Raw genomic sequence first — 26,520 nt, forward strand, 5'->3', positions numbered from 1 at the left:
AAACTTTTCAATTTTTTAAATATGCTCTGCTTGTTTTGATGCCAAAGTCGAATTCTGCATTATTTATAAAATTGGCTAAGTGGTTAATATTAAAAGAACAAGTTCATAAAAATATAATGACCATCGAAGGCTGGTCCTAAACTCTGTTTCTTTCCAAGAACCTAGCCACAAATGATGACAAATTTGAAAGAAAGCGTTGTTTTAGGGCGGATAGTATCTCTGTATCTGTATCTCACACACTCGCAGTTGTCAGTTCTGGTTCTTGGGCGTTGATTGCCGGCAATCGGCAGATGCCAACGCACGTCCACATTCGAACATTGTTATTCGAATATCAACGGAGACACGAGGAGACAGCCTTAGATGATAAATATTTCATTTTTATGTTTCGGTCTGGCTCCACGTACAATGGCTCGTGTATCGATGACGTTTAATTTATAAATTTGATGAAGCTGGTGTTTGTCTTGGGAAAAAAAGATACAGCTTTAGACCATAATAGGTCTTCAATCAACTGTGGAATCGGAGGAGAAGTGTATCCTCATCTCGTAAGCGGAAGTGTACACTTTTGTGTGTTATTAGTCGAGGAATATTTATGTGTACGAAGTGGCTGCTTCCTGTTAGCTGTGGGGTCAATATTAAATTTCCACACAGCCAGCGCCCAGCTGTCCCCACCCCAAAGGACCTCCTTAGACTGTTTTTATCTGTGGCAGAGCATCATCAATTATGATCACCGGAAACTACATTTTTGTCTGCTCCGCTCGCCGTATGCCGTATCTTTATTTTGCTTTCATTATGAAAGCGAAACGAGAGACCACCTTATGATTTGTTTCGACTAGCAGTGAATAATTAATGACAAGGACAATGGAAACTTCCGGCAGGGCGGAAAATGCAAAAACACTCACATAACATGGCAGAGATACGGATCGATTCTAGTCGCAGTAACGCGTGAAATACTCGTCTCCTGCCATGAGTATTATGCAAATCACGGCCAGAGACAATTTCTAAAAATCTGTTTACGAACGAGAACATCTGTTGGAAATCTAAAATATTTCCCGACAAAGCGAAAGCTTCTCGGAGCTACTAAAACCACCACTCACCCACCCACCCACTCTAACTCCTTTGCAATGGAATTTGATTTCACGTTTTGTTTTCTCTGCCAGGATACGTTGCCCGGGGGGTTACTCTTTGGTTAGTTTGGGGACGTCGGATGGTATGGCTGCAGTCGGCGTCTGCGATTCATATATCGTTCTTCAATAACAAAAAAATTTTCAATATTTCTAACTCACAAACACACAGAGTGAATGCCTTCAGTAAGCCTGGCCAGGACGAAATGGGGAGCGAGTATATGGGCATTCGCATTGTTGTTGCTGGATTAACAGGCTCTTTACGTCGCATGGCATCGCGTGGGTTGTGTTGTGTATTTTCCATGAGGATACCAGAGCTGCCAGGCAGCCAGCAGCCAGACAGCCAGGATGCGTGTATTTCACAGCATATGTTACTGATGCTATGTGCACTGAAATTCCTTTCAATACAAAATTTCAGGAATTGATGCCCGAGCCGAGCTTACACAGCATTGTGAATTGCAAAGCCCGTTCCTTCGCACGCCGGTCATTAAATAAATATTTTTCCAATACAATAATGTGTTCAATAACATTATGGCCCCATCGCAGGGAACTGGAATTCCAACTCCAATCAACTGTGTGCAAATCTCTGCATCCAATGGTGTGGATTTTAAGTTATTAACAACAATGCCCTGTGCCCCCAAATACATTTGAAACATCCCCGTGCTCTCTCCGATATTTATTTCTAATTTTTCAGAATTTTTAATTACCAAATTCCAACTGGAAACCGATTAGATATTCTCTTTAGATCAACCCAAGAATGTATATTTTATTTCATGTGTATAGCAAAATAGCAGTATAGCCAAAATATTAGCCACGTTTAGGTAATCAGCACCCAGAGGTGCACTCCGCCACCAAGCCCTCCGCCATCGAAACGAGGCGAAAAACAAAGAGCTGCAAAAACCAACGAGCGGCAAGAAAAGCTGCTGCAAGGCACACAGCTTAACCGCCGATGAACAGACAGGCAGACTTCACGGGGCAAGAGGGTAGATTGGGGTTGGGGAAATACAACTCCCAGGTCATTTGGAGTCGAGAGTTGAGAGGGCGAACGGTTGCAGAGGAAAAAGTGGCAATGCTGCACTCGACTCCTTTCGACTTGCAAAAGTCAGAAGCATAAAATCCGATAGCTTCCGCTAAGCTGGCTTATTCAAGCGTACGGAGGGCTAATAAAACATTTCTAAGGATTTCGCTAGGATTTCACGGCCCAGGGTCGGTCAGCTGGGAGATCTCGTGTTTTATTTACGGACTTTTGGCCACCCACATGCAGGTGGTTATGGTACTGTCCCACTGAAAGGTCACACTTGTTAACTTGTTGGCTCCCTAAATTATTTCTTAATTGGCCTGCTCCTGGGAAGGTTCACCAATAGGTATTTCTAATGAACCCAGCCACGTTTGGTGTTGAATTCAAGATTAAAGTTCTTACGGGGAGACCGAGGAGGCAAGAACTTATCTCCGGGAAGTAAAACGCACAAAGCGCAGAATGGCAACAAACAAATTCAAAGACAACCCGATGCTTATCCTTAATGATGCTGTAAAATGTCCCCTCTGCTGCCTTGGCTTTAGCCCACCCACTGGTCACAGTTTTCTGGCGAAACTTTTCTTCTTTCTGGCGGCCCCTTCTCTCAAAGGACAAGCCGCCTCTTAGCCTTGTCAGCCAGCCGCCTCTGTCCTCTTCAGGCCCCGAAGCAATCAAACTTTCGCAGCTAAAAGTAAATGTCTGGGGCATTTGTCTTGGCTTCGAACTCGCTTTTAATTGCTGGCACCGCTCGGCTATCAATAAAACTATGGCCAACGATGCGACATGCAAACGAACACCGAATGGAAAGTGGAATTATGTTACGGCAGCCAGGCTTTTCTTCCCAAAAAAAAATACAAAAATGGATAACGAGCCAAGTTGTTACAAGTTTTTAATGGACCGTCGGCGAAACAAAAGAACTTCAAGAGTAGGCAGCAAACTGGCGCATAAACTGCTGAAAAGATGATGAATTTTCAACGACTACATAAAGTTGGCCGCAGTGAAAGCCACTCGAATTTTTTGTGCCGGAGTGTGTCCGTTGTCGGTGTAATAAACAAACTTTTGAGCAAACTTTAGTTCACTTTAGTTTTTCTGTTTCACTTTTTTTTTTTGTGGCCCGGCTTTGATGCTGTGTGGAGCATGTACGACAAGCTGAACACCAAAGGAGATGGAGATGCCAAACACGGCACGCTTAGTTAGCCATGTATGTAGATGATATCCGAGGGTTCACCATCCGCCGGTCTCCGGTCGCATCCAGTCCATTGACACTCCGGGGTCGCTCATCTTTGGCATCATTAAGCGCCGTTTTGCGGGCACCTGCAGTCGGGGACTTTGGCCAAGTGTATTCGGGCAGAAAGTGAGTCTCAACTTGTCACAGCTACATGAACAGTTGGCAGGATGGGATTCTTTTTTATTTTATTCCATGCTTCCTTGTCTTGGGTTAGGAGAAATTTTTTTAAAATTTTAAATAAATGAAATATATATATATTTAAATTATATACAAATAAATCGGTTGATATTTGAATTTTATAAATAATAACAAATAAATGAAGTATTATCTGGTGATATAAAAGTAGAAAGAGTTCAATAAAACATTTATTGCATTCAGTAATTGGATCAAGTAAGCTTCTTTTGGCTTAAGTTTAAGGCGCTAAATATTTGTAACTATATTCTCTTTCAAAGCAAACTATTACTTGAGAATTGATTTTTTCTATTTTCTATAAATTAAAATTATAATTTCAAGACTTTGAATTAAGGATTGCCGCAGGAGCTTTACGTTGCCTTCATTCGCTTAAAAACTAATTAATCTAAATGGATTTTTGTTGTTGCATTTTGCACTCGTACATATAAAGCCAATACACACACACACGTGATAAAGTCGAGTTAACTGTAAGCGGAGCACTCAATGAAAGCGAAAAATGTCGAAGAGTGAGGGAATAGGGAAGGGTTGTGCGATGGGGGCTGGGGGCAGAGCGCTGGCGGGGAAAACCGAAGCGAACCGCAAGCAATTTGCATGTTTGAAACCACCATTCGACCCGCCTGGCTCCACCCAACCAGCAACCAGCAACGTGCACCATGCACCATGCACCACGCCGCCATGCCACCCCATCCCATTTGCCGGCCATCAACCACTATTGGGGGCAAACACGAAAGGGGCCGACCGTGTGTGTGGCATCATGCAGAAATCGGGGACAGCGTTAAAGTAGCCTTATCGCCCCGGCATCAGCTTCAGTTGCAACGAATATAACCAACAGCAGCAAGGCAGCAACACCAACAGCTCCAATGTGGACAGTTTGAAGCAGTTTTATTGACGTGTGTCCGGGCGTGGTCACGAGGAATGGCGGCCGAGGTAGATGAAGGGATGGGGGCGGAGGGTCCTGGATTCAAGGAGATATATAAAGGAGATTCCGAATACAGCAAGAGGGGGACGAAGCCATTGTGGAACCATGGCTGTTGCGTTATAAATAACGCCCGCTTCATTGGACGCTCGGTGGGGAATGAAAATGAAAATGCACTTCAACGTTTAGCCTGCGGCTGGCATCGGTTAATGGAATTTATCCATTTCAAAGCCTTAAAGTTTACGGGGAGAGATTTTTCAGGAAGTTCTTTTGTCCACTGCCGGCAATAATTCATGTCAAATCAATGCCGAAAGGAAGAGGGTAATGCTATATCTTATATAATTTATTGAACAACGTTTGTGACCATTCGAGCACACACACACTTATAGGTTTATACCCAAATGTGTGTGTCAGAAGAAAAAGTTGTGTGGATTTGCGTGTGTGGCGGCGGCGCCATTTTAATTTGATTTTACCAGTTCGTTTTTGTTCGTTTGTCTGCCGATGGCGTCGTTTTGCCCATATGTGACAGGACTGACCATTTAAGGATTTTAGCTGATGAGAATCCAGCTAAGCGAACGAAAATTGAATAAAAAGAATGGCCGAATGTCAGACGCGAGAGACAAGCCCCCAAATGTAGGCAATGCTTTTTGCAAATGGGCAATCATTTGCTTCTCAAGCAATTTTCATAAATCATACGCTGTTATCCTTAGAGCTGTTCAATTTTGTAATCTTTCAATTCAAACTTTAAGCTGAAACAATCTGAGATCTTTTGAGCCTGGCCAGTCAACCATATTGTTAGCTCTTGTCCCTTAAAAGGATCCTCGCATTGTTCCATTCGGAGCACATTGTTCATGTGTGCATTTTGGCTGTCTTTGTGCGGTGCAGCTGTTGGTATTTTTGCGTGGTTTTTGGCGGTTCTCTTTCGGTTTCAGTGGGGTTTATATTTTTTTTAGGGGCATTTTTTTCTTTTTGTCGGCACATCGTTTATTATGCCAAGCGAGAAATGCAATATTTTCTCCTGCGCCGCTACGTGGCCGACAAAAATATTTACAATTTGGCAGCGTCCCTTCAACCCACCCAGAGTGCCACATCGGCCACACCACATCGGCACCACAGCAGCAGCTGCTATAGAAACGGAAGCCATAAAAGGAAGCGCACTCCATAAAAAAGGAGGCCACACACCATTCGGCTAAGCTCAAAAGCGGCAACTTCAATCTTTGAATGTTTTATTTACTGCAAAATCGATATGGCTTTTTCGTTGTGTTTTTTTTTTCTCCCTTCATCTACGTGTGGGGTGGCCCAGAGACAAAAAAACCGTGAAAGTGGAAGGGTGTGGGGTTGAAGGGTGAACGGGCTTAACACACAAGTGCCAAGCGTAACGAGTTGCATGCAAATTTCTCCGTTTTGTTTCTCGCTTTCTCCTCTGCTAAAATATCACCTCCGCCGCTGTCCTCTTTCTCTCAAAGGGAAATTTCAATAGCATAGCCAGGGACGAGGGGGACGGCACCGGGGAAACTGGCATCGGGAAACGTTCAGTGTCCATGGCAAATCACACACCACATAATTTTCCCGCTGCACTGCATCCGGATATACACATACACACACACATACAATTCACACGCACGTACTCGGGCAGACAAACGCGTAATGGCTGCCCTGGAATTAGTGAGACTGTCGCCGTTGCGTCGCTTCCAGGATCCCCAGGCGCATTACGTATGCATGGCAATGGCAGGAGAAATTGGAGGGTGCACGGCGTAACTGCCTGGACACGGGCTAGAGCCTTCGAGTACTCAAAGGCGAAAATAGCAAGGCAACACAAGTCAAACAGCCGTGGAGGAGCCACCACAAAAGACGAAATAGTTTCTCTATATTGCACTAAGAAAATTGTACTAATTCCTACGAGAAATTACATAAATAAATTGTATATACTAGAGAGTCATTTAAACAAAGCCAAACAGGAACTGGACATTAGCATACATTATTACAATTACTTAACTTATCTATATTAATATCTTTACTGAAAAAATCAGTGACTTCTAAGAACTAATTTTGTCTTCATACCACATTAAAAAAAATGTCATAAATATTATTATTTTATTAATTATAGATTAAAAAGAAACCTTACCATACTTACCCTACTTAAAATTTTTTCCACTGCAGGATAGAAAAAGTAACAGAGGTTTCAATGCTGATTGCGATCGCTGCCGGCTTGGCCATTTTGCCACGTCTCCCCGGCTGGGTCCCCTGTTGATAATTCGAAATTTGTATTCCAATCTTCAAATTGTCTCCAAAATGGAATTGATTTTATGCAGATGAGCATGAAATTGTCTCAATGCGAGTTTTGCATGTTGGTGTAAATAAATGTAACGATGTCTGGGCAAGGGGACAAGGACAAGGACGTGATGGGCCCTGGATTTTCTCAATTTTTTCTGTGTTTTTTGGTTTCGGTTTTTGCCATTACCCATTTCTCCATTTCCGTAGAGTGAATGAGGCGTCGAAGATGCGACGTTTACGGATTTGTAATTCACAGCCATTCCATTTGAGCCATTTCGTTTCGGCAACCGCATTCATACATATTTCCTTGAACCAAATTTATTACTTAATTCTCTTGGCCAGCAGATGCCACTGGCCGGAAAATCAAATCAAATAAATCAACGCAGCCGCAATGAAAAACTCATAAAATGCTCCAAGAAATCCACTTTAAATATTTGGCTAACCAAAAAGCCAGGATTCAGAGCCCCCGTCTCCCGAAACCTTGATTTTTTATTCGTATTTTTTTTTTGCCTCATTCCAAAACTCAAACAATGCGCTCGCTTGCATTTCATTTGAATTTACAACTGTATTCGGTATTTGAACGGGCAATGGCGGGGCGTCTGTGATCGGAGAAGTATCTGAGTATCTGAGGGCCACGCCCCCAAACCAATCGCTCGGCGGAGAACAAGGAAATGGAAATCATCATCGTTGGCAGCCATCAACCATCAGGGTTATCAGCGCCGAGCAAGCCAATAAAGTGCAAGTACGAGACAAACACAAATCGAATAAAAATTCTCGGCGCTCGGCGCTTGACGTTTGGCGAAAAATTTGCTAGGGAAATTCAAACCGACAGAAATTGGAATGGTAAAAAATGCTAGCACTCGAACTCTAGTTCGTAACTGTGTGCAGTCAATAGCCCAAATGTGTAAACATGGCCAACAAAAATATTTCAATATTTCAAACACGCAAGTCAATGGCTGGCAACGAAGATGACGACGATGATGGGAATGCTGGATGAGCCAAGCTCGAATTCAAACTCAATTCCTTTCTCGCTTACTGACTGGGCCAAAAGGAAATTGAAGGACAACCGCAATTCATTGATTTAGTGCCATGGATTTTGACTTGGCTCCGGTCCTCCTCGCCTCGCCTCAGCTCAACATTCTCGATTCTGCCTTGTGCTGTACGCGATGTTATCGCTTTTCATTTGTTTGCACTGCTGAGTAATTTGTGTTTGCCATTGCTGTTGATGTGTTTAGCATGCTACAGCCCCGATTTCCGATCTCCCCGATTTGTAAATTATATGTCTGCCCAGTGTGTGTGGCCAAGAGAGCGATGGATGGCAGATAGGGTCTTAAAGTGGCCAGGAAATTGCAAATTGCGGGTTAAGTCACTGCGAGTTGCGTATGAGCGTAACGCCTTAATAAATATTTCACCAGTTTATTCTCGGAAAGCTTCAATGATAGTGCAGTTCCTTATGTCTATATTTGATTGGCCAATAATGAGAAATCAAGGTTTTATATTTCCAACACAATGGTTTACTGATCCTTAGCATTTGTTCACCCACAATTTGGAAATCAATACCGAAATCAGCCACTTGATATTCATAAAATCTTGATTTTATTCCAAAAATAGTGAATGTGATATTGGGAGATATTTGTCTCCTGGCAATAACAATACATTTTGCGGCTCCAGCTCCAGCCTGTGAGCCCGGATTGCATTTCCCATTTCGCATATGCATTTCACTTTCGTGGCCCACAGAAATCTCATGCATAAGTTTATATCGAACACGAAACTTCGAAGCGTCTATAAATCATCTTTGCAATTTTAATTCAAATACAAAAGAATTTCCAACACATGGCTTGGCTGCTGCATTGTTGGCATAAACCAATTGCAAGGGCCCAAATAGCGGAGGACCCGCAACTAATGCGCTCAGCGAGCACCGCAAACATTCCTCTGGCCAAAAAGCAGCCACAGCAGCAGATCGGGCCAAAAGCTACTCGAGCCCCGGGCCAAAGGCTTTGGGAATAAAGCCAAAAAAAATATGCAGTATAAATAACCACATTTGTATGCGTGTGGCTGTGTATCTGTGTGCGAAATATTTTGTTTAACGTTTATAGTTTTATGCACTTAAGATGGCAAAATATTTTCTTTCTCTTCTGGTTAAATTTATTTTCGAGTATCGGGCACAGAGCTTAAGCCAAAGGCAAAACTTTTGCCAATATTTGTAAAAAATATATTGATTGGCCTGAGCCGAGAGCGGGGTGCAGCAAAGGGTCCAGTCCGGTCTCATGGTTTTCTATACACTTGCCAGTACAAGAGCAGATCATACTCAGGCAGATGCATTCATCCTTTGAAGAGCTTTGCTCCTACTTTCTAGCTATTGATATGAAAAGTTTGTGCAGAAGTGCAAAGTGTATGAAGTATAATTCTTGAAAGTTTATTAATAGTTTTAACAACTATCAACAATAATTTGTAATTTATAGGGTATTTGATAATCGTATATTTACCAATACCGGGTCCTCTCCCGCATCCTTTCATGTATAAGTATATCGACTTCGTCGCTCAATTCTTTGCGCAAACATTGAGCAAAATTGCCACGCCCCCAAATCCCATAGATACTCATAGTGCAACCCCTTTTCCATACCCAGAAATTTTACCAGCTTTTCGTGCATGATAACAACTGTGTGTGGCAACGCAGTCTAAGGGCCATCGATGCTCCTCCACGGAAATCTGCCGGCTTGGCCTGGCTTGAGGCGAAAGGTTGTGTTTGTTTTCTGTTAAATGTTCAAATATATTATTGCAGCCCGAAGAAGCAGAGGCAGATTTGGGTACAGGATGGAGCGGGGCAGGACGAATCGAGGAGCACTTGCAGACATTTTCGAATTCGTATTTACATGCAAGCCGGAAATTGTACACCCCACACCAGAGGCGGCTGCCGTGTTGTTGTGTCTGCATGTTAAAATATTCAAACAAAAACGTTATGAAAATATGAACTGTGATGTTTATCGATTGTGAAATATGATATACTCTGGAGGGCGGTGAGGTGCAGGACGGGGAGCTCTCAAAGGGAGTGCATACTCCATGTACACATATTGGCCTGGCCTTTAATTTGTTACCCCAATCGCATTGGCAGTCAACGGCCCCATCAGACAAAAGGTCTGTGTAGCAGGGAGAGATTCCTCTCTATTGTAGGTAGTATTTTGGAAAATATATATTATTTTGTATATTCCAAAGATGGAAATATTTTAGTGTTCTTTAAATTCTGAGGAATCCATTGGAAAATGTAGTTTAATAACTACATCATTAGTTGAATGTTGTTAAATGTGCCCAATGTATAAGACCGTATTTTATGTATCTGTGAATCCTGTTTATCCTGTTTTATGTGCTGGTGCTTGCGTGTTTGGCTGTTTGTTTTACCGCCACGCCAAACAACCAAAGCCAGATCATCCATTCGCATGACCAGGCCAGACGGAGACGTGGCCCCGAGCAATTGCAGTTGAATTCCTATGGTAGCTAATAAATATTAAAGTTTAATTAAATATGTTTTTTGTTCGATATTTATGTGCCACTCGATGCACTGGCGCTCGCTGGCAATCGCACTGCAATTTCGATTCTGGCCAGCCCAGCCATAAATTTGCAACCTTGAAGCGCCACCAAAGCCAAAGAGCCAAAGGCCATTAAAATAGGTTTCTTTTTTTTTACCAGCCACTTAACTTGAAGGGTGAGGGGAAAGGGGGTATGGGGCATGGGGCTAAACTAAAACTCATATTAAAAATTGACTTTTATCGTGATTTACAATCAAGTTGGCCTTTTTTAAATGCCGTGGCCGACATGCGGGTTTTGCCTTTCTGGCTTCAGCTGCACTTGGAAAAATAATACAGATATTGAAAAGGATTTTTAAATTTTATATAATTAAGATTTATTAAGTATACATCTGACAACAAAAGCAGATTTCAAATAAAAAATCTCCTAACATGGAAAACCAATTTTGTGCATAAAGATAGATATTTTTAAGAGTGTCCTTTCTGGTAGCCTCTAGTGGCTATGGCGCAGATTGTTGTTGCTGTTGTGGCTGCCCCACTCACACATACTACACACACACACACTCACTTGGGCGGGGGGTTAAATATTTCTTCGTGGCTTAGCTTAGACGGGCCAACATATTTAAGCCCAATGCTGACGCCCGATTCTCGAGCAGCGTCCACGACATGGCACGACACGTGGTTTGGCGGTTGGAGGGGCTTTGGATGGGCTTCTGTGGCAAATCCCCTCGACCATGCCACGCCCCCCCTACCTACCAGAGTGCACACTGATACATCCTTGAAGGCGGTGGCCTGCACACTATCTGCACTTCCATTACGAAATCCCTTTCTCGGCGATGGTTTTTCCTGTAGAACGCTTCATATTTCCTCACACGTAATTCTATTGGATTTCCAATGTCGACATCGACTTTGCCTCTTGACTTTTACTTGGCCAGGCAGCGTTGGCTTTTTAATTTGGCGATGGGTCTCCACGAAAACTCATTTGTGTGCTCCTTTTTCTTGGCTCTTATCCCTTTGCTGGGTCAGAACACTATAAACCTTAGCAGATAACTCTAAATTGCTTAAATAAATTATACAAAGCTGAATTTTAATTGTTTTTCTTTCCGCTAAGCAGCTGAAATGAATCACCGAGATTAAACACTTTTATTTTCTCTATCTTTACAGAGACTGCAGAGTGGTCCGGGATCCGCAGACGTTGAAATCAAAGGGCTATGGATTTGTCAGCTTTGTCAAGAAATCGGTAAGCTATGCCAACACATTTGGAACATCAAAGCGCCATATTTCCGCAACAATTAGAAATGTTTCAATCAAACTCGCATTAGTCGCTACACAAGTTTAATTTTCTAAGTAAAGACACACAAAGAAGCTGCTCATATCTTTGTGTTTTACCAGAGGGGGTTTGTCGAATGAAATCTTAATTAAAACAAGTTGAAAGTTTAGCTGAAATCCCGGCTGTCAACCCGGTAACGTACAAAAGACACCTGTGGATGGGTCTAACTTTCCCAAACCAAAAACACACACACACTCCCGCTCCTGGCTTTTCTTTAAGATGTGAAAAGCTCTAAGCCAAACGAACCGCACACATTTTTGAGATTTAATGCATTCTGTCTCTTGCTTATTCCGGTTAACAGCCAAGGGCCAAGTATCTGATTTTATTTTCTTCCTCATGGACACACTCGTATATCAAAAGCAGCCGACCGGCTGAAGGCTCAAGGCTCACGAATCTGTAATGTTTTTTTATGGCCGCAGATGCATCGATTCTCACGGAAAAAAAGGGAAAACCACCCTTGTGTTTACTTGGGGCTCTGTTAACATTTACACATCATATTCAATATGTTTAAACCGCAACTGATAAGGGTCCAAATAACTTTTCTGCCTGTGAGGGTGTTGTGATTGAATTTCATGTGCCTAATAGGTAGAAAATTCGACACAGAGTCCTGGAAACGCAGAAACACTGGCTCTGTTGCTTCAAACGAATGGCGTGTCAGTCAGTCGAGCAGAAAAAATGCGCAAGCTTAACTCTCACACAAACACACACGGATGTATTCGAACTTTTTGGTAGAAGCCAAGTTCTAAGCCTGAAATCGATGCGCCAGACTCCTGTGAGGAGAGGCGTAAAAGCCAAAGGTGCCGGCTTCTAGTCAATTAGGCGGCAAACGTTCAAAATTATTAATTAAATTTTAATGCTAATGCCATGAAATGTGCGTTAGACACACGGCCTAATAATTTGGCAGGCAATCCAATGATTTGTTTGACATCGAAGAGATGGGCGCGGATTTGTAAAGGTGCCGAGCAGTGTGTCGTGTGCAAATACAACATAATCTCTGACACTTGCCTTTTGCCACTTGCCACGCCCCCTAAGCAGGGCGGGCTTCTGCCAGATTCTGTCACTCAAATACCCACACATACACATACACAAATATTTAAGCCAAAGCCGAACTTTCTGCTCAGAGCCGTTTGGCAACTGACTTGTTTTAGTTGGAATTATGGCCAATGTGGCGTATACTTAATTTTTTCCCCCAACCCCAGCTAACTAGTTAACTTTTTGCGATTCAAAAAAAGGAGCCGTGCCAGGGGAATGGGGCGCCAATTTTCGAACTTTCTCGATTAGTTTCGATGCAAAACGCCAAAGAGGAAAGGCGGAAAAGCGGAAGGAGACGGAAAACACACACAGACCAAATGGCAAACTCAAATATTTCAAATTAAGTTTCTCAACATGCGTTTTGGGCACACTCGTACAAATACTCATACGCCCTAATCCGGCACGCCCCTTGGCCTTGTGCCGGCCCGGCGTCGCTTGCAGCTGATTTAATGCAAATTTTATTTATGCGAAAAGTTTTATTAAATTTTTGTGCAAAGTTGATATTTTCTCTGTGGTTTTGCGGAAATTGAAAAGTTATTTTTCGAATAGCTTACTATAAACACACTCGCACACTCGAAGGCTAGTGCACTCGAGCATAGATGTGGGTGCATTCCCGTCTGCAAACCGGAAAAGAAAGAAACCGTTTTCTTTCATTCAGTACTTCCGGTTGCCGGCGCATGAAATTTTGCCAATCGCCTGGGAATTTTGAAAGCTAATGCTAAAGCATCTCAAGCAGTTCCCCAAAAGATATTTAACGCAAATTGTTTGGCAACATGTTTTAAATAAACACCAAAATCTTTTCTTTTTTATTTTTATTTCCTTTTTTGGGTTGCCAGCACTCTGGCGACGCATACAAATTGCCATAATTTAATAACCATCAAGGCAAGCTGAGCATTTGCATGAGGAGCTGGGAAGACGATGCCTGTCTGCGTGTCATTAGCATCATAAATCACAACAACAACAAAAATGGCAGCATCAAGGGCACCAGAAGCGGTAGCAAGTACAAAAAAATTTACGCAAACATTAAACGCAATAAACATGTCGATGTGGAGGGAAAAATGGAATATCTTCCTGCACGGCGAAAAATTTTAAATGGATTTTGCAAATAAGAATTTCCTTATTATCATAATTTTGTTAAAGGAACTTCTTTCTTAAAAGCTGTATTTTATTTTTGAGTCTTTTCACTTTTTAATTGTTGTCTTAGTTTATTTTTTTGTTGGTGCATCTTCCTTTGCCAACTGTAATGCTAATGTCTGACATCGTCGACGGCTCCTGTTATTGTCACACATCCGAGGAACATTAACATATTATTGCACACTCATATCGCAAAAATATCTACAAAATAAGTATTAAAAAGCCTGCATCTTGAGTGGCTCGTCTGCTGACACAAAACTGATTTGCCAGCTTTATGGAGACAAAGGCAGGCTCAGGGCCAGAGATGCATTTAATCGTATTACTCCTTTGGCTCCTTTGCTCTTGGCTGACAGATTTTTCGTTGTATAATGCACTTAAATTTATTTAAAAGTTGCCACAACAGAAATGTCAAGGCAGGAAAGCCAAAAAAAAATCAAGAAAAAATGTGAAAATAAGGACGACAACGAAAACGAATTGACAATGTGTGCAGCGAACAAGATATAATGTCGACTTCCCGGCCACGCCCCCACATTCTTTTCATCATCTTCTTGTGCAGTTCATTGTTGCATTATTATCATTTGTTCTTATTGTTGTCGCTGCCGTTGCTGCTACTGCTGCTGCTGCTTGTGCTACTGTTGTCGCGGCACCCAGAAAGCCTGTGGTTAACCCAAACCACCCATGACCCGCCCACAGCCACCCATCCGGCCGCCCGTTCTGATGTTTCTTTTATGATTCCGCTGCGTGGATGCTGAATGCCTTGTCATGTGTATGTGCACTTAAATTAAAAAGCATTCCGCATACATTGGCCCTAATTTGCGCTACGGTGCATCATGCGGCTCCCGAAAATATGGGAAACATCATCAATAAACCAGAGGAATGGATTTAACCTTTTGTAACGAATGTCATGTCTGGCTAACAAAGAAAACTTAAAGCTTGAATCGATCTCTGTTCAAAGTTACTTTCCTGGTTTTCAATTTATTTAATTTCAAGCCGGGCCATAAATTTGCTGAAGCGTACAAAACTTGGTTATAAATATAAATGGCCTGGACATTCATTTTATGCTTTCCATAATAATTCAGGAACTAGTGATTTGAGGGCCATGTAGGGACAACAAACACCCCGGACTACAAACAGCCTACACACGCATAAGCCAAAAGCCCGCAGCCCGGAGGCAGTAACTATAAAAAAACCATTCCGTTTTTTTCGGGGGAAATGGTAGGAAATGGGAGGAGTGATGCCGATTGGGGGTTCCCAAAACAGCCCAAAACTGACATACATAAATAAATCCCATGGAATTATGCCTTGACAAAAATTCGTTCTAGCGTGAAATACTGATTTTTTGGTCAACAACTCCGAAACCCCCCCTCCACTGCCGTTTTGATGTGTGGTCAAAAATCGAAAAGCGTTTGGGCCTAAGCGGTAGGAAAACAGTTTTTACCGTTGACTGGGCCAGACAGCCGATTCGAAGATGACTCGCAGGATGACTTTGGCGTCTTATCTGCTCCGTTCGATGGTTTCACATCATTATCATCATAATCATCATCACCACCGGAGTCTGGCTGCCGAAAGTCAACAAATGGAAGCGCATTTCCACTGGGCAAACGATTTGCCACTTGAGTTATTTTATAAATATCAAAAAATCATCATCAGAACTCAGAAGGAGGGAGGAACTCGCTGTTCGGGCATTTGGATTGCGGAAGTTTTATCTCCTTCGGCTTTAATATTCAACTTGGGGCTGGCAGGGCTCCTCGACTTGATATTTTCACGCTTATCTAAATAGGCACGTTAATGAATCTGACCGAAGAACAAAGCTAAACCGGCTTAGGAGTTGGCCAGAAAGGAAAACCTTTCAGCCGAGGAAGGAAAGGGCCAGCACTAAATACTTGGTGTCTACTACCTTTTTCAAGACAAAACGGTTGCCAAAAAAAAGAAGAGAATATACAGAGCTTCTGGGACCTTCTTATTTTACCAGAATGTGTCAGTGGGTTTTGGCTTGGGGTCCGTGTTTGTGTGAGGGAGGATTATCCCCTTTTTGTGTTTGAGTTTGCCTTTTTTCACCTTCTTTCGCTACAGTTTTTCCTTTTCCGCCGTTGCCGTCTTGCCTTTTTCCGTTTGGCACAAACCATTTCCTTATTGTTTTAATAAACATTTAAAATGTCTTGCTCTCGGCTTACCGTGTTGTCTTCCACAACACAAGTATATATACACACAAAAAACCAGTAGCATGCTGCCCTCATTTGTGGCCTCTGAAAATGGCTATGTGGGAATGGGAACGGGTATGGGACAAGATAAAGGGGTCGATCCCGGCAAGATCCACATGAAAAGTATGACAAAACCCTTTTAAACCACTTAAAAATTCTTCAACTTACTTTTGCTTTTCTTCATTCGCTTAATGAAGGTATTTCGCCTTTTTGGTTTTGTTCCCTGGCAGAAGTGAAACTTTGGAAGACCCCATCGCCCCCATCCACGCAGTCATTCTCAACCACCGGACTCATTTCCGTTTCAGGCCTGGTCCGCAGCATTAAAGGATTCTGCGCCTTATCAAGTAATCAATATTTACAAAAGACCCCGGTCTCAGTCCCCAGTCTCGGTTGACTTTACACAAGTTTCGGCTGCAAATTGAATCTGTACGCAAAATGTTCTTAAATTTGAGTCTCGCGCCGAGCAAAAGTTTTCTGCCATCCATGTCCATGGAAATTAATTAACTTATCCCGAAAGCGGAAGTTGTCATTTAGGAAATTTTCAAGCGAACTGTTCCATCGCGTGTCGCACAAGAACAAGAACAAAAACCAAACCAACACAAAACACAAAAAAAAAAAAAAAACAGAAATAGCTTCACGACTGGCACAAGTTGAACTTTTAATCAAAGGCGAATTAATTTGGCAACTGGTAGAACTAGAACTAAGAGGTGTAGGCAGTGCTGGTGGTTGTCACAGCGACAGACCGGAAAACGATTCGAGTTTTCCTCCTATTAGCTGCAAATTTGCCATTCACCATTAATTAATTTAGCCAAACCGAACAACAACCAAAGACATCTCGACCACACACAAAGGAAATGTGTCGCCCCAACTGGCAATGCCAATGGGCTCAGGCCCCAAACGAAAACTGTTTTCATTGTCGTCGGCGCCGTCGTCATCGCTGGCCGTAGATTTTGGATTTGCAATTAGCCCAGACATCCAGCCTACAACAGTTTTGGTTTCGATTCGGGTCCTGTTTGGGGCCAGGACTTTCATAAATAGTTTGGCAAGTCGTAGTGGGTGCCATATTGCGGTCGTTGAGCTGCCACTTGAGCAAGATGAATTGGTAAATTACTCGACAGACTCTTGAGCCCGGAATTGGGTTATAATCAAGTCATTAGGGGTGCGATGGACGTTTGGGACGTTTCAGGGAAATAATCGTCTTGATAGTGCAAACAAGTCGAGCTGTTTACACATTCAAAAGCCGATAAACCAAAAATTAAGCTCTTCCTGGCTTAAAATTACATGAAACAGCCGAGCTTTCTTACACCCTTCATATGGTTTTATTCAGCATCGTCTAAGCAATTTACCGCCAAAATGATTGATAAAGTTGGTCAGCTTCAAAGACTTGTCAAAGCGGGAAAAAGTGCCCTGCACAAAATGTCGGTTGCAGCCAGAACAAGTTTTTGTGTGTCGTCTGGACTTTGGAAATTGCATTATCCACGGCAAAGTTACTTTCCCAACCTCGCTCCACACACGAACTTGGACAGGAAAATCGAGCGTTTGTTAAGACAATTTCAATTGACACATACGATTGCAATTGGAATTGGCACAGGATAACCAGGAAAAAAACCATAGACAATCGAAGAGCTGTATTAGAAGTGAGTCCTTTGATAAACCCTGCAAGATGTCCTCCTTCTTCAGAGGAAATGGCTTAAAGCTCAGGGTAATGTAAATGGTGTAATATTTAAATAAAGTTTCATGCCCGACAGGGAAACCCAGGATTGTTTGCTGCTGGACTCGTTCTTGTTGCGTTGGGGACATTATTGTTGTTGGTGTACACTGCACATGCACCAGTATGCTTGTATGTGTATGTGCCGCAATCAACGATGCGTATCGCTTAAAAAATGTAAAATTTATAGTTTATGCAAATATGAAAAATGCAACTGGCAATGCATAAAAATGCGCACGCACGCAAATGGAGAGACTTATACCCGCGAACCCTCACATACTTACACACTGCGGCCAAATACACTTACACATTTACCCTTACGGGCAAACACATTCCATACACCACACACTGCACACATCCAGACATTAAATTACGGCCAAAGTTGGGCGACAGTTGCGTGGTTTATCGCTGACGGGGCAGGCACTCAATTGTTGACTTTTGCTCAAGTGGTTAAATTACAGGCCCCAGAAAACCAATACATAAGAATTTATGTTCCACTCGTTTAATTCGTTCTGCGGGCACTCATGTAACTTAAATTTTATAGCTCGTTTAACATAAAATAAAATTGCTAATTGTGGCTGCCAAACGGTATACCCTGCGTATGAGTGATATTACAAGTGCCCGATTCACATAAATAATTATGCTTTACATTCCAAGAATATATGATTCAAAGTAGTATGCTTTCGCTTAAGGATCTCTTCAGAAAATGTTCTCTTTGGAAATCTCGAAAGTTTTTCCTCACCCTGGTTTAAGAATTTTTTCGTTTTTCAGCCAGTGCACGTCATCGCTGATTTCGAGCGTTGCACGTAGCTTGCCACAAAGAGCAAGAAAATTAATGGAAAAAACTATACCGAGAGGAGGCTTTGGTTCAAGACGAATATTGGTTACCCTCATAGAATAATTCTGATAAAGTTATTAATTATTTTCTTCTACAAGACCAAATGGTTTTAGAAGCTAGCATCTAGGATTCGGAATATTTTTCCAACTAACCTCTTGACGAATAGAAAATACCCTACTAAAAAAGAAAAAAATTGAATGGGTGGTGCCAAGGTGGGATTTTTGGGTGGCTGATGCCTAGTTACAGTTGCTGCCAACCGCAGCCACAGTCGCAGTCGCTGCCGGGTCCGGGTCCGGATTTAAGTTGCCGGGTCCGGAAAACGGGGCTCGGGGTTTCGCCATTTAAAGAACGTGCAATGAGCAGCTGCAACGTCTGCAGCGCCGCAAATGCCATTATTGCATTGCTTTAGCTGCCTCCGCTCGGTTTCGGTCTTCGGTCTTTTGGTGTGCCGCAAGTAAATTGCTATGAAACGCCCACCACACACACTTGTACATACTCATTCCTTCACATATAGTATATATGTAGACACATATATATACATATTGAAACATATATATAGAAAGCAGACTGGCTGCATGCAAGACCTTCTGGCAGTTGCAATCATTTCGGCATGAATCACGTTTGATACGCACGAATTACCTTTTATGCGAAATTGAAATTATAATTTGTGCACGGCCTTGTAAATGCTACGTATAGGACTTGTCCCATTCCGCTCTCCAACTTTCCTCCAGCCACACATTTTCCCAAGACTGCCAGCCAAGGAAATCAAAGAGCAGCCGAGCAGCAGCAACAATGTCGCCGGCTTCCCACAAGGAGCAACTTTTTAACAGAAGCGATTGTTTTTTTCTGTTTTATTATTATTTCTCTTTAAATGCGAAGACACTTTAAGAAACCTGGGAAATAGGTTTTTCTTAACTTATATATAAGATTAAAAATGTAAACACAATTTAGATATATTCAAAACATTTATCAACATCAAAACACAAACAGCTTAAACAGATAGAGATTTAAAAATAGTTTCCAAAAAAAAGGTAAATCTATCTTAAAATTTAAACATTTAAAATATTTTAAATTTCTTTGAGTGCTCTGCTGGCTTTTTCTTAACACTTTTTGAGCTGTTTGTTTATAAATTTCGGGTTTTTCTCGCAGCAGTGTTAGCGGCAGACTTTGGCCAAGACTTAACAGCCGTCGTAAGCGGCTTAAGCGGCTAGACAAACCCGCGTAAATTGCGATGGGCTTTTAGCTAATTGCTCTTCCCATTTAATTTGGCTCGTTGCAGGAGGCGGAAACCGCCATCACGGCCATGAATGGCCAATGGTTGGGCTCGCGCTCGATACGCACAAATTGGGCCACACGGAAGCCGCCGGCAACCAAGGCAGACAGTGAGTACCGCCAGCATGCCATCAGAATCCTAAGCCCGCTGGCTCCCCACCTCCCACCTCCCTTCTTGCATTCCATTGTCATCGCAATGTTAATCTCCGCTCGTTGCAGTGAATGCCAAGCCGCTCACCTTTGACGAGGTCTACAATCAGAGCAGCCCCACCAATTGCACTGTCTACTGCGGCGGCATCAACGGGGCTCTTTCGGGATTCCTCAACGAGGAGATCCTGCAGAAGACCTTCTCGCCCTACGGCACAATACAGGAGATACGGGTTTTCAAGGACAAAGGATACGCATTTGTGCGGTAAGTTAAAATGAGCTGATAGCCTTAGGATGTAGTATTCCCCTAGTGTAGGCCTTAAGTTTGTTTTAGGTTTAAATTATAGGCATATCGATCATAATGACAATCGATCAAATAATAAAGTAATAAATGATTGGACTGCCCTTCCCTTTGTCCTCCTATATTAACCCTTTGTTGCCCGCCATTTTGATTTCGCGCTTCTGTGTGCACTGCGGTCTGCGGTGTCAGGCTCATATTCGAATTTCCATTGTCAACGCGTAGGACACACACTGGCTATATCAATGGGTAGCCCCCATCCAAAGCACTCGCCGTTAATAAATCAACAACACTTTTACACTCGGCACCACCAACAACAACAACCATACAAGTAGGGACAACAACAATCATGAGTGCACCAGCAACAGCAACAACGAGAGGCAAATTTGAAGTTACAAACAGAACAATGAACCGCAATAACAGCGACAACGACGATGGCAGGGCAAAAAAAGTACCTATACCCACACACACTCACCACAACGTTGGTAAAAAAGATTGCCAAGGAACGGCAGTGGGGCTGGAGATGCACGGCGGTGTGACGGTGACGGTGGCTCTGGTGGTGTTGGCGGTGGAGATCGCAGCTGCCGTCACGAATGCTGATAGGGTTTTAATGGCAGCCGTTGGCCCCCGACGAACAGAGTTCACCCCACCGCAACCAGAGAGGAGGAGATAGGGATTGGATTGATGCACTTAAAGAACAACTTAGGGATTGATGCACTTTTTTATTTTCGAAGTTAGAAGATCATGTAAATAAATAAAGTAAGTCAGTAAAAGTTTCATGACTAAAATAGTACTTAATATTTATTTTTATTTATAGTAGATTAGCCTCTAAAGATCAAACCACTAATAAGCATTATAAAATATCCCGAGTGTAGGCGAGAATTGCGCTGAGAAGGAAGGGCCGGCAAGAAACGCATTGCAGTTGCTGGCCATGTCCATGGGCGCCTTTTGTGCACTGCTCCAAAACTCATTTGTGTGTTGCAAACGTGTTGCAAAAAACGGGGGGAGAAAAGAAACAAAAACTAGGAATGTGGAAAGGGGAAAGGGGAAAAGGGAAAAGAAAGCCGGGGAGAAAGTGAGGAAGCGGAGAGAGAGGAGGCATTGTTTGGCATTTTGTAACATAATGAGCTCGGGGACTACAAGTGCAGCAGCAGCTGTGGCAGAGTTGCTGCATCATTATAACCAATCCTGCAACAACAAAACAATTCCACAGACGCTTGTACCACTTTTGCGCTTTGTTGCCGCAGCGGGTTAAGCGGAAATTAAACTAGGCCAATCTGCTTACTAGGGAAAAACCAAAACTAGAGAGGACTATGCCAGTTAGTCCTGATTTGTACTAAAGTGATTGAAAATAATTTACTTCTCATATAGATTAAAATGGCTTAAAAGCAAAGGTTTACTCTTAAAATAGTTTTAGGATCTTCCCAAAATATTTTCCTTTTAAGAACGATAGCTTCTAGCTATTTAAATTTAGATAGAAAGAAAGTTATATTGAAAGTTATTTTTATAGAAAATTAAAACAATAAATAAATATAAAAATATATTTTTTCTGTGCATTTATAGCTTCTCCACCAAAGAGGCCGCCACCCACGCCATCGTGGCCGTTAACAACACGGAGATCAACCAGCAGCCGGTGAAGTGCGCGTGGGGCAAAGAGAGCGGCGACCCCAACCACATGTCCGCCATTGCCGGGCAGGCCCTGGCCCAGGGATTCCCCTTCGGCTCGGCGGCGGCCGCAGCAGCCGCGGCGGCTGCCTATGGACAGCAGGTGGCCGGATACTGGTACCCGCCGGCTCCGACATATCCGGCGGCGGCCCCCGCCAGCGCACTGCAGCCGGGCCAGTTCCTGCAGAGCATGCAGGGCTTCACATACGGTCAATTTGCAGGGTACCAGCAGGCGGGATACATGGGGTAAGTTTTAAAAATTAGATCTGCCCACAACAAGATTTCTCTTATTTGTTTGATTCAAACCCGAAAACCGCTTTAACCCATATTGGTACTTTTTGTGAAAAAAAATTAACTTTTTGGTTGCCTATCTAGATCCTTGACTAGATGTTGATTCCTTTGAATCCCGTTTTATAAATAATTTCTCAAAAGTTTAATTTTTTTCTATAGTTGCATGACTCTACTATGTATTTTATACATTTCTGTTATTTTAGAATGGGTGTCCAGCTGCCGGGAACCTGGCAGAGCGTACCGCCTCAGCCGCAGTTGGCGGGAGCTACGGCAGCAGCCGCTCCTCAGATCACCCAGAGCGTGGGCAGTGCCCTGCCCCAAGCGACCGGAGTGGTGGCCTATCCGATGCAGCAGTTCCAGGTCAGTCCGCAGGTGAGTTGCATCAAAGAGTTTCCATTCTGATGACGTTGCCTAACGAGTGTGCCCAATCGCTTAGCTGGCGGAGGATGAGTGGCTGGCGCCCAGTTTGCTCGTGTAGCTGCCATGAGGGATGGCCATGTATTCCACGCAACAGCAGCAGCAGCAACATCAGCAGCCGCAGCAGCAGCAGTTGTTGCAGGTGCAGCAGCCACAGGAGCAGCAGACGTCCGGGGAATACGTGAAGGAGCCGCCCTACCAACAGCAGCCCCACCATCAAATGCAACAGCAGCAGCCACCACACAGCCAACACCCTCACCATCAGCAGCGGCAGCAGCAGCAGACGCAACACTATATTCCCCAACTGTACTATCCATCTCACTGGGTGCAGCAACAGCAGCAGCAGCAACAGCAACAGCAACAGCAGCCACAGCAGCAGCAGCCGCAGCAGGTAGCAAACAACGAGCAACAAGCCCAGCAGCAACCACCGGTGACCCAGGTGTATGGCATGCCGGAAGTGTAAAAATTAAGACACCTATTTATATATGATTCAACCAAAATGTAACCAACTTTTGGCGGCTGCTCAGATGTGGCGAATACTGGCCGGAAGGTGCAATAGTCATAATTCAAGTTGATCTAATCAAATGAAACCGAAGCAGAAATACCCAAAACCAAAGTTATGAATGTGTGTTATTTGTGTCTATTTTTGAAGGGGTCTGCATTTCCAACAGAATTGTACCCCTTTAGCGAAAAACATAAAATTTAGAAACAAAAAAATATCTAAATGTATTTTAGTAGGTATAACATATACATTGTATATACCAGAGTAAGAATAGAGTGGGTGCTATAACGGATGTGGTTATGATTTACCAAGGCTTGCAGTAAAGAATTACGATTCACAAGAAAGCTAAAAACAAGCGAAGAAAAACCAAAAAAGACATAATATTTAAGAGTAGAATAAGCGGAGAAAAATAGTATTTAAAAATGAATATTAAGAGAAATGTGTTTCGTTGACTGAGAATTCATTTACAAAATTTGTCCTATCTTTGAAGCTGTTCATGATGTGTTTCGCAATAGATTCCATTCCAATGATCATTTCGCCAATATATCGATGTGCATAGGCCTAAGAATTAGCGAGTAGTAATGGCAAGTCAAATGTTCCACCATTAGCTTCAATCAGTTGATTCATAATTATGAGTGTTTATCCAGCATTAACTAGAGAAATATCAAAGTATAAGTAACTGAGTTAAGCACCAAGTAACTAAACCAAATGAGAAAAATCACACCAGAAATCGAGTAGAAAATGCACTGAATACCGAACGAACGATCAAGCCGGAAAATATAAATGTAGATGGTCCCGTGACTAGATCAAAATATTATATCCTAAACGATATCCATAAAAGAGGCTACAACACACACACACTCGCGCACTCACGCACACTCATAAGGAAACTTATTCATGTATCTGTGTTTGTGTATCGTGTATATGTATTAAGATGAACCTATAAGATGGTCGGGCAAATGGCAAATCTAGCTAAATATTTAGAAAAGGATATGAGAGAAAACGTGTAGCAAAAGCAAAATATAAAATGTAGTCAATGTTTAGCTAAGAATCATAAGTGTAACTGTAAAACTATACACTTACTGTAAACCTAAACACAATTATTTATGGTATTTACAATGAACAAAAAATGAAAGCGAAAACCAAAACAAAAACGAGAACGAATACAAAATGTAAACTATTTTTTACACACCAAAGAAACTGAAAAATGAACAAAAAATATTGCAAGAGTAGGTCAAAATTAAAAAATGGCTAAATCAAAATTAGAATTCAATTGGATGGTCAAGCGGAGCCATGAAGAGCGAGTCTAATTTCTATAAGTTGTGATGAAAGTAAAAAGATGTTACGGACAAACAAATCTGGTTATTTTTTCAACTTGGCATACCGTGTTTTTGAGAGCCAACGACAAACTGTGCATCGGCAATGCATCACTTTACATATATACAAATCTATATATATACACCTATATATATACATAAATATACATACATATATACTAAATGTTATTTGAGCAGTCAAGAAAACTGTGTGTAAGAGCAAGCTATGCATAAATATAAATATAAATACTTTAAAGTGGAGGAGCCAATGGAAATTAAATTAAATTGTAGCTGAACATATGTTGGAAATGTTGGAAAATTATGATAAAATTACGAACTAAATATAATGAAGAAATGCGGAAAAAGAAACAGAAATATTCGACGACATATATATAATAGCATAATTATATTTAATTATGTATACATAGTTACGGTGTAAGCAAAAGAAATATAAATAAATGATTCAATGTTGTGTATGTACATATAAATATTTATAAAAAAAAAAGTATATATATATTAATATATAAATTCATACATTAAAAAAAAAGAACAATGTGCGCATAAAAAGGCAACCTAACTAAAACGAAAATTGTATTAATATTTGCATAAAAATGTAAAGAGCCGACTGCAAAAAAGGCTGCCGAGAGCATCTGGTTTGCAAGGGCCCGGCTCAGACATATGATAGATCATTAAATAGCGCCATCGGCCCCAAACAACCAACCAACCCAGAAACACAAAGTCAAGCACATTACGGCTATACATATATAATTGCATTTGTGAGAGCAGCAATAACAAAATCGACAGCAAAATAATACCAGCAAGCAGCAGCATAAAAAAGAGATTTATGGAAGTGTGCAAGCAAAATGCCATAATTATGTTAAGCGCCTTTCAAAAGCCTATCCAATTCAATCAAAACCGAACCGAACGAAGCCCCCGGAATGAACTCAACAAACACATACACACCCACAATCACACTCAAAAACACACACAAGCGCACTTGAGTGTGTGGCAGTAAACACGTTAATGTATGCATAGAAAAAAACAACGCTGCCAGCGATTGCAGCCAAGCAAGAGAGAAATAATCAAATAAAATGGGAAAAATGTTAATCAAAAAACAGAAAAACAAAATTAAAACCAAATACTTTGACTCGTCTTTTTAATTTTTTTGGAAAAATAAGGGGGGAGCTACCTAAAACGAGGTGTTTATTTCGAGGACTCGTCACTTTGGTTAGACTTTTTGAAAAGTAAGTATCGGAATTTGCCACTGCTTTGTTCCTATTTTCACATATTTTCACGGCCTTAAATTATAGCCAATTTCAACCACACGATCCTATGGCATTATTTCAGGGCGATAAATTCAAATGAATTTGCAATGCTAATTGGAAATAAGAGAAAAGCTACTTCGAAGTCACCCGCCCAGTTCGCATATTCGATCCGCATTCCATTTTCGAACCTCTGTTCGTTTTGCCACTCCATGCCAGTCACGTAAAATCAAAATTTCCCCCCTCCATATGTGAGTGCACCTTTCAACTCGGCCGCCATGTGTGGCACTGCCATACAATGGGAAATAAAAAAAAAATATATGAAGAGGAAATACAAAAACGTCGCTGGTATTGCGGCTCATTGCACAACGGGAACTGTACAATTTCAATATTTTACTGCATTTTGCACTTTAGCTGTCTCTGGGCCTCGAATCCGGCTGTTATCCTGCCCGCTGGCCTTCCATCCTGCCACGACCTGTTTAATATGCGCGCACAAAATGGCACAGAGCTGAAATATAAATAAAACAAATAGGCTCAGCGGATAGGCGGCCACCTTCCCTCACAATGCATAAAGTGCACATGTTACTCATACGCCCGGTTGGTTGCGCAAACGCATCGCATAGCGCTTGGAATTGGGTGCACGAATTCATGCATCACACCAACACGACGAGGGTGGAGTGAATATTCCTCTTTTTTTTGTTCTTTTTTCAGGTTTTCCCCTTCTGTGAAATGTTCTGTGCACTTGAGTTAGGGACTGTACATCTTAACAAATACTTGACTCACTTTATAGCTGTTTTAGTGGATAATTCTTTATACAGGCCCTGGCATGCAAAATATTCT

At 42.1% G+C, this 26,520-nt stretch overlaps 1 protein-coding gene across 1 annotated transcript in view; it reads left to right on the forward strand.

The window, feature by feature from the left end:
* Positions 1-25,540, forward strand: part of LOC108131045 (uncharacterized) — an 85,353-nt gene extending 59,813 nt beyond the window's left edge. Inside the window, 6 exon segments of the mRNA XM_043211844.2 lie at positions 11,432-11,507; positions 19,790-19,892; positions 20,002-20,194; positions 21,791-22,138; positions 22,387-22,555; positions 22,620-25,540. Coding sequence (XP_043067779.2) covers positions 11,432-11,507; positions 19,790-19,892; positions 20,002-20,194; positions 21,791-22,138; positions 22,387-22,555; positions 22,620-23,063 — 1,333 coding nt within the window. The 3' untranslated portion in view covers positions 23,064-25,540.
* Positions 25,541-26,520: the final 980 nt, after the last annotated feature.

This window comes from Drosophila bipectinata, chromosome 3R (genome assembly GCF_030179905.1).
Source record: "Drosophila bipectinata strain 14024-0381.07 chromosome 3R, DbipHiC1v2, whole genome shotgun sequence".
Taxonomy (NCBI): Eukaryota; Metazoa; Arthropoda; class Insecta; order Diptera; family Drosophilidae; genus Drosophila; species Drosophila bipectinata.